This window comes from Chrysochloris asiatica, unplaced genomic scaffold (assembly GCF_000296735.1).
Source record: "Chrysochloris asiatica unplaced genomic scaffold, ChrAsi1.0 scaffold00204, whole genome shotgun sequence".
NCBI classification, from domain to species: Eukaryota; Metazoa; Chordata; class Mammalia; order Afrosoricida; family Chrysochloridae; genus Chrysochloris; species Chrysochloris asiatica.
Genome location: NW_006408722.1, coordinates 2,017,261 through 2,030,197, shown reverse-complemented (window position 1 = coordinate 2,030,197; position 12,937 = coordinate 2,017,261). Strand labels below are relative to the sequence as shown.

Below are 12,937 nucleotides of genomic sequence, written 5' to 3'. Positions count from 1 at the left end.
GATCCGTGTTGGAAGAAGTGCAGCCAGAGTGCTTCTTAGAGGCCAATATGGCCAAACTTCATCCCTCATACTTTGGACATATTGTCAGGAGGGACTATTCGCTGAAGAAGAGTATCATGTTTGGTAAGGTGGAGGGTCAGAGTAAAAGAGGAAGACCCCCAATGAGATGGTTTGTCCAAGTGGCAGCATCGATGGACTCAAGCTTGGCAACAGTAGTGAGGTTGGCCCAGGATCAGGCAGTGTATAAGGTCCCTATGATTCGGTACCAACTGGATGGCACCTAACAACAACAACAATGTTATACAAGACAGACATTTTGTATTCGTCAGAAAATAAAATAATGTAATGGCTAAGGGTTTTTCTGTTTCCCATAAAACTGGGATAATAAGTTAATCTTTAGAAGTCAGTAGCCATATGGTCTTGCAAAAGAGTTCCTTTACTCAAGGACCATACACTGTCCTTGAGTAATGTGCTGACCCAAGTTTTCTCCTCTAGGTGAAGTAAAGAAGGTGTTGGTGCTAATGGGGGCAGAAATTGACTTATCTCACCATCTCACTTTGAGGATTAGGGAAATGTACATGTAAAGCAAACTCATGCTCAGAGCTCAGTACTGACCAAAAGATCAGTAAGTGTTTACTCAAAGAATGCTTGATAACCTTTCTGGGAGGATACTTTCACTGTAGAAGTCAAAAGCTTAAATATTGAAGCTAGAAATTCTATTTCTATAAAGTTATGCCAAGGAAATAGAGGTGAGCCAAATATCGATGTATAAATGTACTGGACTTGATAAACGATGATCTTCCTAATGGTGTGTTTAAGAGGTTAAAGGGGAAAAAAGGTAGAATATGGGAGTGAATCTAATGTCCTCATAGATTGGTTCAATTCAAAGAGACTTCAAAAAGTTTATGGGAAGATGGGTTTGAAAGCTATGGAATTTTTCCATGAAGTATTTGAAGTCCCTTCATGCATACATATAAACATCTATACAAATTTACTTTGCAGTATCATGAAGTTATTTGTCAAAAGTATACATATATACATTGGGGGAAAGGTTGTGCTAAATTAACCCAAAGAAGCAGATTCCATGATTATATATAGTATGATTATATTTTCTTTTATGTATGGTGTCTTACATCAGCATGGTAACAGTCTCTAGCTTTCATTTTCTTCCTCTTACTTCCTTATATTTAAATTTTTTTCTACCGTAAGCATGTATTCAAAAATACAGAGACAGTAGATTAGTGATTGCTTAGGACTAGGGAAGAAACCCTAGTGTCATGGTAGGTTAAGCTTTGGGCTTCTATTAAAACTTCATGCATGGCATTTCAAACCCACCAGCCATTCTGCACAATAAAGATGAGGCAAATGATCTCGCAAAGATTTACAGTTTTAGAAACCCTAGGGAATTGTCCTACTCTGTCCTCTAGCATGGCTATGAGTTAGAAACAACTCTGGCAGTGGGTTTGGATTTGGTGTTGTAGGACTGGAGTTGGAGGGTGGGATGACTGAAGGATGTTATGTAAAGGGTACAGAGCTTCTTTATGAGGTGATCAAATGTTGCAAATTTGTGAAAATGGTTTCACAACTCTGCAAATATACTAAAAACTGTTCACCCATACGTTTTAAATAAGTGAATGCTATGGAATGTGAATTATATATTTTAGTAAATTGTTATTTAGAACGTATGTATACTTATACATACTTGTGTAGATGGGATTTTGGAAATCAGTCTGTTTATGAGTACTTCCCTCTCACTATCTTCCTGTATGTTCCCCTACATTACCCAACATTGTCTTGGACTGTTCAGTTTTCTTCAGTGAGGATCTAGCCATTTACTTAGCAAGCATCCAATATTCTGTCTATATGAAAGATGTGTGCATGTAAAACAACTAAAGACTGGTGACAAATACTTTTTACTTGAATGGAATTAGATGTACTATAAGATTCTTAAGGTCATAGAAAGCTTCATGAAGATGATAGGTGAGAACCTTGATCCTGAAAGATGGTCAAGATTTCTTGTTGTTAAGTACTGTTGACTGGTTCATCATAACAACCCTATGCACAACAGACCAAAACACTACGTGGTCCCACGCCATTCTCACAACTGTTGTTGTGTATGAGCCCAGTGTTGCTGCCATAGTGCCAGTCCATCTCCTTAAAAGCATTGTTTTTTATTGATATTAGTAAGCATGATGATCTTCTCTATGAACTAATCCTTCCTGAAAACATGTCCAAAGAGCAAGAGACAAAGTCTCACCATCCTGGCTTCAAAGAAGCATTCTGGCTGTACTTCTTCCAAACAGATTTGTTTGTTCTTCTAGCAGTCTATGGTACTGCCAGTATTCTTCCTCTGTACGACCAGCCTGCACGAGGGGGTCTCTGGAAGCAGACAGGGAATGAAAGCGACAGGGGACTCAAGATGGTCTGTCAAGAGCGACCTTAGTAACTACAATACAGCTTAGGCAGGAGGCGAATCCAGACATTACAACAAAGCTAGAGTTTATTATTACTAGATAACAGCTAGGCACACATGTTTTCTCATTTTACATTGCTTCCCCAGCCACGTGGTCAGTATGTTTTGCTCGCATAATCTTTGGCATATAAGGTTTTCCTTGCAGTTCTCATCAAGGCATTCCTTGTTTGGAGAACTGCCTCAGAGTGGGTTTCACACACATTCTGTTCTTCCTACATTACACTACACCATAATTCCAATGAATCGATTGTCCTAAGGTCTTCTTATTCATTGTCAACTTTCACATGTACACGAGACTACTGAATATACCATGTCTTGGGTCAGGTGCACCTTAGTCCTCAAATAGGCATCTTTACTCTGAAAGAAACACTTTTAAAAGGTCTTTTACAGTAGATATGCCTAATGTATTACGACTCACAGCGACCTTATGCACAGCAGAATGAAACACTACCTGATCCTGGGCCAACTGTCATCACGGTCCAGTCTACTTTTGGAGGCAGCTCTTTCCAAGTCGCATTTTGAGTGCCTTCCAACCTGAGGGGCTCATTTTCCAGCATTACATCTGACAGTGTTTCTCTGCTATTCATAAGGTTTTCAGTAACTAAATATTTGGAAGTAGTTTGTCACTCCTTCTTCCTAGTCTGTCTTCATTTAGAAGTTCATCTGAAACCTGTCCACCATGGGTGACCCTGCTGGTATTTAAAATACCAGTGGCATAGCTTTCAGAATCACAGCAACTCACAAGCCACCACAGTATGACAAACTGACAGACGACTGATGGTCTTCCATGTAAGCTATGGATATTATCCTATTACAGACCATTGTACTTCAAAATAAATCTTGAATTTTTTTTTTCCGATGATGAATGTACATCCTGGCATGATGTTCCTTAAATTGTCCAATTCAAAATGGCCACTACTGCATTCTATTTCATTTTTGGCAATTTCCAGTTTTCCTAGATTCATACTTTGTACATTCCATGTTCCAATTATTAATCGATGTTTACAGCTGCTGCTTCTTATTTCGAGTTTTGCACTATCAGCAAATGAAAGTCTTAAAAGCTTTACTTCACCTACATCACTAACATCACCTCTACTTTTAGATGGCAGATCGTTCCCAGTCGTATTTTGAATACCTTCCAACCTGAGGGCCTCATCTTCCAGCAGTATATCTGGCAACGTTTCACTGCTGTTCATAAAGTTTTCAGAGACTCCTGGTGTGGCCCTGCAGGATGATGCACTGGACCACAAGGTCTGTTTGAACCTCAAGGTGTCGGTGACTGGACTCAACATAATTGTGTTGTTCACGAGTGTTTGGTTCACGAGGAGGGGAGATCCAGCGGCGATAGGGATAGCGAAAGAATACACAGACAAACAGAAGAAGGGAGACAATGAGGCACCCCAAATACATCACTGGTGGGCAGGCTTGGGACTACAGGCATCATGGCCTCTGCAGGCAGCGACTCACTGCCCTGCAATCTTTACTGCCTGCCTTCCAACCCGTAAAGCACTGCTATCTTTACTCCATGCCTTCCAACCAGTAATGCACACCTGGGGAGGCTCGGGCCTCTGTTTTATTTAGGGGAGGAGTTTCACACCAAGCTGGGAGGGACTAAAACAGGATACAGCTAACATCAGTAATTTTCCAGACATTCAGGTAACTTTACATTGTACTTCACTGGTTCGAATCCCAGGCCAGCAACTTGGATTCTCAGGCCCAATTAACATATCTATAGCCCCTGAGGCCAGTTGGGGGAAGGTGAGAGTTCTGCAGGAGACATCCAGGTGAATGGGCTGCACCTGGAAAAGGGATTAGGGAGGATGGGTTCTTTGTCTATAGAACAAAGAACCGAGAAGTAGCTAAGATATTTTTAGTTAATCCTTTGGAGAAAGGTTTAACCTTGCAACCTTTAGTCTCGGCTTTAGGAAAATATCACATTTATCTGTGGATTTTCAAAGGCTCCAGTGTATTAATTTAATATATATACCTGAATATTAAGATGAAAGCAATTTTCCATTAACTGCCAGTGGCCTCATTTGTTACACTCAGCCCTAGAGGGCCTCGAACCTCTGACTAGTCTTACACGGTCTGCAACATCAAGGCAGGTAGTTCAAACTCACCAGCCATTCCTTGGAAACCCTATACAGGGTTGCTATGAGTTGGAGTCAACTCAACAGCACTTAACAGCAACAATTCAGAAGTGGTCCACCTCTCCTTCCTCCTACTCTGTCTTGGTCTGGAAACTCAGCTGAACTTGTCTACCATAGCTAACATTACTAGTATTTAAAATACCAGTGGTATAGCAATACACAAGTCAGCACAGTGCAACAAACTGGCAGATGAGTGGTGGTAGCAAGACTGAGACAAGTGTATTACTGAGAGGACTTGTCTGCAGTCATCCAGTGATCACAGAGACTTGTTTAGCCTCATTTTGTTTGGAATTAACTTGTGCATGTATGAACTGGAACTCTACTAGCAATATTTTTCATTTATCTTCATAAGGCATTTCCAGGTGAGAATCCATGATCACAGTAATAGAGAAGGATCAAATAAATAAGAAAGATTCAGAGACTGGCTTGCCTTCCTTTACTATGTTGATTAATAAGAGTATGTTGATGAATGGTGATCTGTTACAAAGAGAAAGTTTTTTCCAGTGACCCAGTAATTTCAATAACTCATTAACTTTAAATTCTGCCTCAGAGAGAAGATACAGTAGAATATGTATGTTAAAATGAATTTTACAGCAATATTCAAAGGCAAAAAATAAATGTTTATAATTAAGTGGCCAACCACAAAATGACCAGCTTAATTATAGTCATCTAGGTCCTGACGTGGCGCTGTGGGTTAATGCGCCAGACTGTAAAGCCGTTTGAACTGCAGTTTGGCAGTTCAAGCTCACCAGCTGCTCCTTGGAAACCCTATACAGGGTCGCTATGGGTCGGAGACGACTCAGCGTCACTTAACAACAACAACAACAACAGAGTGTTAGCTGACAGGCCAATAGATGGAGGTTGCAGCAGTAGGTGTACAGGTAATCCCAGGGTTATAAACGAGATCGGTTTTAAGTTGAGTGTGTAGATTAGTCAGAACCGGTGCATATGCTTCTTATTATTTAGCTTACTTTAGTTCAAGAAAAGCCCCAAAGCCTTTTCCAAGATTTAAAATTAAGTGACGATGATTGTGATGAAGAGTTTGTTGCAAGTAGGAGTTGGTTCAGTCATTTCAGAGGGCCAATTCACATAACATTGCTAGGCAAGTTTATTTTTTAACTTTATTTTGAAATAATCTTAGACATACAAAAACTTATAAATATAGTACAGTGTTTCCATATGCCATTCCATGGATACCATACTATTAACTAATCTATAGACCTTGGATTCCTGGGGTGGCACTGTAGGAAAAATACTTGACTGCTAACCACAGCGGTTCAGAACCACCAACTGCTTCTCAGAAACCCTTTACAGGACTGGTATGAGTTGGAACCGATGCAACAGCACTTAACAATAACAACATCCCCTTGAGTTGTCAAAGACTTCATTTTGCTTAAATCCAAAATCAGTGATCATGGAAATGGCAGTCAAGAAATCAAATGATGTACTGCATGAAGCAAGTCTGCTGCAGCAGACTTCTTAAAGCGTTAATAACAAAGAGGTGACTTTGAGGATGAAGGTGCACCTGACCCAAGCTATAGTATTTTCAGTCGCCTCATGTGCATGTGAAAGTTTGCACACTGAATAAGAAAGACCATAGAAGAATTGTATGTATTTGAATTGTGCTTTAGACAAAAGAATATTCAAAGTATTATGGACTTTCCGAAGACCACACAAATTTGTCTTGGAAGAGGTACAACCAGAATGTTCCTTAGAAGTGAAATGGCAAAACTTCATCTCTCTCTCATTCTTAGGACATGTTGTCAGCAGGGATTAGTCCCTGGAGTACAGCATGCTTGTAAAGTGGAGGGTCAGCTAAAAAGAGGAAGAGCCCTGCAAGGAGTTGGATTGGCACAGTGCCAGCAACAGTGAACTCAAACATAATAATTGTGAGGATGGCATTCGACCAGGCACAATTTTATTCTGTTGTTCATAGGGCTTGCTAGGAGTCAACAGACTCAGCAATGCCCTTCTATCCACATGCAGATCAAGATAAAGAATCTCTAGTAGCCCAGAGGTTTTCCAAATAGCCCCTACTTTATTCATTCCCTCTGCAAAGGTGTATCCACTGTTCTGACCTGTCACCATATATTAGTTTTGCCTGTTTCCTAACATGATATAAATGAAATAATATAGTATGTTGCCTTTCTTTCTGGTTTCTATTGCTCAACACATGTCTGTGATATTAATCTAACACATGTCTGTAGTTTAATTTTAGTAACGTATTAGCTTGTACTTGACTTTTCAACATTAACAAGAGAGTAAATACACCCTTTCAAGTCAGCTCTCAGAAGTCTCCCTAATTCTTTTAATGATTCCATTTTGTCTATAGGGTCGCTCTGAATCAGAGTCCACTTGAAGGCAATGGGTTTATATTACATATTTTCCATAATTTATTTAGCCTCATCTCCTTGGAAATTCTTTACAGGGTTGCTATGAGGCAGAACTGACTCAACGTCACTTAACAACAACAACTACTATTACTGGTTATATAGGGGTTTTCTAATATTTTGCTGTTATTCTTCTAAGTGCTGTTGAGTTGATTCCGACTCATAGTGACCCCGTATAGGGTTTCCAAGGAGCAACTGATGAGTTTGAATTGCCGACCTTACCGTCCAGTACTTTATCTACAGTGCCACACCAGGACTCCAGCTCTTTTGGTTTAAGAGACATGAAATTGCTGAGATGAAGGAACTGTTTTTAAAGTTAGTAATACCAAATAGTCTTCTCCAATAGTTTTAGGTATTTATATTCCCACATAGGAGCCCTGATAGCACAGTGGGTTAATCATTTAGGTACTAGCTCAAGGTTGGTGGTTCAAAGATACCAGCCTTCTTATGGGAGGGCGATGAAACTCTCTGCTCCTGTAAAGAAGTGGTCCCAGAAACCCTACGGAACAGTCCTGCTCTGTCCTATAGGGTCACTCTGAGTCAGAATCCACTTGAAGGCAATGGGTCTATAGTCCCACCAGCATATGAAAGTGCCAATGTACAGCATACCCGTTATACTTATTATTCCAATTAATAAGTTTGTTTTCTTATAAATAATATGTACCATTATATATATGTGTGTGTGTGTGTGTGTATTTTTAAAATAAGCATATTTTAGGCTATAACATATATACAGAAAAGTATACATTAATGTATGGATCTTTACATTTTCACAAAGTACACCCATGTAATCATCTACACATCAAGAAAAAAACATTACCAGTAATGTTGTTGATAAGTGCTGTCGAGTCAGTTCTGACTCAATAGTGACCCTGTGTAGGAGCAGCTGGTGGGTTTGAACTGTCGACATTTTGGTTCATCGTCTAGTGCTGTTCTTACAGCACCACACCAGGAGTCCCCCCCTTTAAGTATTAGCATCTGTCCCTTCATAGAAATTGTATCCATTTTCACTTATACTTACAATATATGAGAATGTACATTTCCTAAAACCTTCACCAACTCAATTGGCTATTAAACTTACAGAACTTTGCCAAGTTAAATAGATGAAAAATATTATCTTATTTTTACTTAGCATTGTTATCATACTAAGTGAAGATTAGCATCTCTTCATCTGTTTAAGATCCATTTGTATTTTTGTTTCGATAAATAATCCTTGTCATTTCTCATTTTCTTGATTTGTAAATGTATCATGGTGTATTTTAGGGAAATATTGTCTGGCTTATAGTGGCCTTGTAAAGAGTTTCCAGAGCTGAAAATCTTTACAGGAACAAAAGGCCTCATCTTTCTCCCAAGGAGCAGTTGGTGGGCTCAAACTGCCAACCTGGTGGTTCGCAGCCTAGTGCTTATCTTACAGAGTTGCCGGGTTTCTTGTATATGATATATGTTGTAGAAAATTTTTCTTTGATTTTATTGTTTTTCTTGTAGATATTTTTATTATATTTGTGGTGTTGTAGGACTAGCACTGGTCTGCTAACCACTGGCAGTTTAAACCCACCAACCACTCCTTGGAAACCCTGTTCAGGGTCCCTATGAGTCAGAACCAACTCCACAGTAGCACCTAACAACAACATTGAGTATAAGGAGTCCTGGTGTGGCACTGTAGTATAAGCACTGGACAAGTAACCTAAAAGCCAGTGGTTCAAACCCACCAACTGCTCATCAGAAACCCTATACAGGGCTACTATGAGTTGGAACTGACTAGATGGCACACTACCACCACCAGAGTGTGTAAAATGAATTGTTTCCAGGGCAAAGACTGGTTGAATATCATTTACATTTTTATCATTTGCCTTTTCTCTTTGGGATGTTGCTTCTTGAATTCCTGATTTTTATTGGATTTTCTTTTTCTGAAACCTATAAACTCTTTGTATATTAAGGATATTATTCCCCCAAAACAGTTAAATCCTTCTGTCATTATTTCTATTTAATACTTTATGGTGTCATTTTGGGGATTTTTTTAGGAGCCCTGGTGGCATAGTGGGGCTAAATGTTGGGCTGCTAACCGCAAGGTCAGCAGTTCTAATCCACCAGCTGCTCTGTAGGAGAAAGATGAGGCTTTCTGTTCCCATAAAGATTTATAGTCTCAGAAGCCCTGTACAGGGTTGCTGTGAGTCAGAACCAACTTGATGGCACACAACAGCAGCAGTTGCAGGGGTTTTTTTGTTGTTGTTAACAGCTTTGGGGGGGATCTGATTCAGATACCATACATTTACCCATTTCACCTATACAATTCAATGGCTTTAGTCGTTCAGAGTTTTGCACAATCAATTGTAGAACGTTTCCATCATACTCCATAGACTTCTTACACCCTTTAGCTATCAACCTCCTTCCTCCCCATGTCTCCCAGACCTAGGCAAACATTAATTGATTTTTTTTTTCATAGATTTACCTATTCTGGACATTTAATGTAAATATTACAGTGTATGGGTTTTGTTGAAGTTTTGTTTTTGTTTTTCAGACAGATGACTTTAATTTAGCATAATGTTTTCAAGTTTCATCCATGTGGTAGCCTATATCAATACTTTAACTTATAATTGCTGAATTGATATTCCATTGTGTATATGTACCACAGTTAGTTTATCCATTCATCTGTTGAAGGGCATTTGAGTAATTTCCACCTTTTGTCTATTACGAATAATACTATTGTGAGCTTTCATATACAGGTATTTGTGTGGACATATGTTCTCATTTCTCTTGGCTATATACCTAGGGAAAGAATCTCTGGGTCATTTGGGAACTTTGTATTTAATCTTTTTCAGAACTTCCAGATTGGTTTCCAAAGCAATTGTACAATTTTGTACAAATTGTAAACACCACCAGCAGTGTATGAGGAATTCAGATTTTCCACTTCTTTTATTTTCCTTATGGATATGGTCTTGAACGTCTTTTCATAAACGTACTGGGTTTTTGTATATCTTCTTTGGAGAAATATGTATTTAGTTTTCTTTTGGGTTTTTTGCCCTATTTTTAGTTGAGCTACTTAATCTCTTTTATTATTGACTTGTACATAGTTCTTTATATTATGGTGTCTTTTACAAAATGTAATTTTCATATTTTCTGTTTAGCTATTTGTCTGGTACTATTTATTGGATAATCTGTCTTTTCCCTCCTTTAACAAATATTTATTGAGCAAATACTTTGGGATGTACTTTGTGTTAAACCCTGAAAAAATACAATAGAAAGATATATAGTTTACATCTTAGTACAAAGGTAGACTTTGTGAATAAATAATTGCTGTTCAAAAAGATGATTGTTTAAATGAAGATTTATGAAAATTGCATATGGCAATTAGAAAAGAAATACCAGTGTCTTCTTAGAGGAGGGAGAAAAGGAACTAAGGAGAGGGGGTAGTTAGTGAATGGAAATTTTCAGAACTCAAAGAATATGAATCACTCCTTTAGATATTCGTTCATTCAATAGATATTTATTAAGAACTGAGTAGGGTAGGAAATTTAAACACTAAAAATTGTTTTGTAAGTGTAAAATATTTATTTCACTGTTTCCTCAAGTTATATTTAAATATCATTTTGAAAATGAAAAAGGTGTCTTCTTTTGTGATGAATGTTTCATTCTCGGTCCTCTTGTACTTTACATACCCTTACTAAATATATCATTTCTATTAGAATGATTGTTATTTCACATTGGTTTAAGTAAATATGAGAAGCCATTTTCCTATGGATATGTTTGAATCTACTAATATTCAAGGTCATTATTGAAATAATTCATACATTCATAAGAAGAAAGGAGTACTGGTGAGGCACTGTGGGTTAATGTGTTGGACTGCAAGATCAATTTGAACCACAAAGTCAATGGTTCAAGCTTACCAGCTGTTCCTCAGAAACCCTATAGAGGGTTGCTATGAGTCAAAACTGACTTGATGGCACTTAACAACAAGAAGAAAGGAGCCCTGGTGGTGCTGTGGGATTAACATTGGGCTGCTAACTGCAAGGCTGGCACTCTGCCGAAGAAAGATGAGACTGGCTGCTCCTTTGAAGATGTTCAGTCCCGTAAATCCTAGATAGCATCACTATGAGTCATGATTAGAGTCCTAGTGTGGCAGTGTAGGGTAAGCACTGGACTGCTAACTGCAAGCGACACCTTGGAAACTCTACACAGTGTTACTATGAGTTGGAATCGACTCAACAGCACTTAACAATCACAGTATGAGTTGAAATTGACTCAATGGCAGTGGATTTAAGAAGAAATAATTAGCTACCTTTCTTTAATTTAGAATCTTTAACTAACATAGAATATTTAACTCATAATACACACTGTTTGTTTCCTTACAAAAGAATTGTTTCCTTACAAAAGAATCACTTCGCAAAATATAGTTATGTTTCAAAACTAATGAACTTCTATAAAGATTATTTAGATATTTCTTGGTGGTGATTATATAATAAATGTTTCATTAAATTATTTTATATATTTATTGTAGATTCTCAGATAGACTCAACAGTTATCTAGGGTACACACAATCATTGGCTCAGAAACTCTGACTAGAAAATGGGAGGAAAATCTAGTTTAAGATATAAAGTGCTAAGTGTTCTATTTGTTATTATTAGAATACATTTTAATTGGTTTACATTTGACACCTCTCTATCAGATTCTGAGTCATCCTTGGAATTTAGTTAACCAAATGAAAAACTAACTGGTAGGTATGGTATGACGTAACTGTACTATCTCATCTCGTACTTCATAAAACTACAGCATCTTGACAGCTTAATAAAGACTTTTGAAATATAAGTATAAAGTGAACAACAGAAATTTAATTTTCCCAGATCTAAAGAAATTAGAGTCCTGGTGCGGCACTGTGGACTGACACAAAATCGTTTGAACTGCAAGGTCGGTGGTCCAAGCTCACCAGCTGCTCCTTGGAAACACTATACAGGGTCACTATGGGTTGGAATCGACTCGATGGCACTTAACAACAACAACAAAAGAAATTGTTTTAGTTTCTGCTTGTGATCTTGAATCAGTAAAGCATATTAGTGAATTTCATGGGGAAAATGAGAGCTGACTTTAATTGGAGGATTATAACATAACAGTAATAATAGCCTGCTGTTTCTTTCCACAGTTCTCAGTGGTCTCTGTTCTAATGACTGTCCTCGTAAGATCACAGTAAGTAAAGTTAATTTACAGTTGTAAATATTTTTGTCAATATTCTCTACATGGTGAGATAATACAAGACAGTTGTTATAGGCCACAATCAAATTGTTATTACTCTTTGGAAGTGACAAAGTATCTTTTATTTATTTATTTTAAGGTTTTTATTGTGGATTGAGTGAAAGTATACAGGGCAGATCATGAGTGAAAATTTACAGGTCAGATCATCAGTTCAATAAATCATACACTTTGTTTCATTACAATGTATATAATCTCCTCCATGTACCATCAGTTAACAGTATTTCTCTCTATCCACTTTATTGTTGTTGTTGTTGTTTTTAGGTGCCATCAAGTCGGTACCTACCCATAGTGACCTTATGCACAGCAGAATGAAACACTGCCCAATCCTTGGCCAACCTCACTATTGTTGCCACGCTTGAGTCCATCGATGCTGCCACTTGGTCAAACCATCTCATTGTGGGTCTTCCTCTTTTTCTCTGACCCTCCACCTTATCAAACATGATATTCTATTCCAGTGACTGGTCCCTCCTGACAATATGTCCAAAGTATGAGACACAAAGTTTGGCCATCTTGGTCTCTAAGGAGCACTCTGGCTGCACTTCTTCCAAAACGGATCTATTGGTTCTTTTGGCAGCTCATGGCACTTTCAATATTCTCCTTCAACACCATAACTCAAAGGCATCAATTCTTCTACGATCTTCCTTATTCACTTCCAGCTTTTGCATGCATATGAGGTTATT

General features: G+C 38.1%; 1 protein-coding gene across 1 annotated transcript in view; it reads left to right on the top strand.

Annotated features, from left to right (window-relative positions):
• The window catches only part of ITFG1 (integrin alpha FG-GAP repeat containing 1), a 392,891-nt gene that overhangs the window by 263,910 nt on the left and 116,044 nt on the right, over positions 1-12,937 (top strand). Inside the window, exon 13 of the mRNA XM_006872566.1 lies at positions 12,148-12,191. Within this exon, the coding sequence (XP_006872628.1) occupies positions 12,148-12,191 (44 nt within the window). The remainder of the gene's footprint in view (positions 1-12,147; positions 12,192-12,937) is intronic.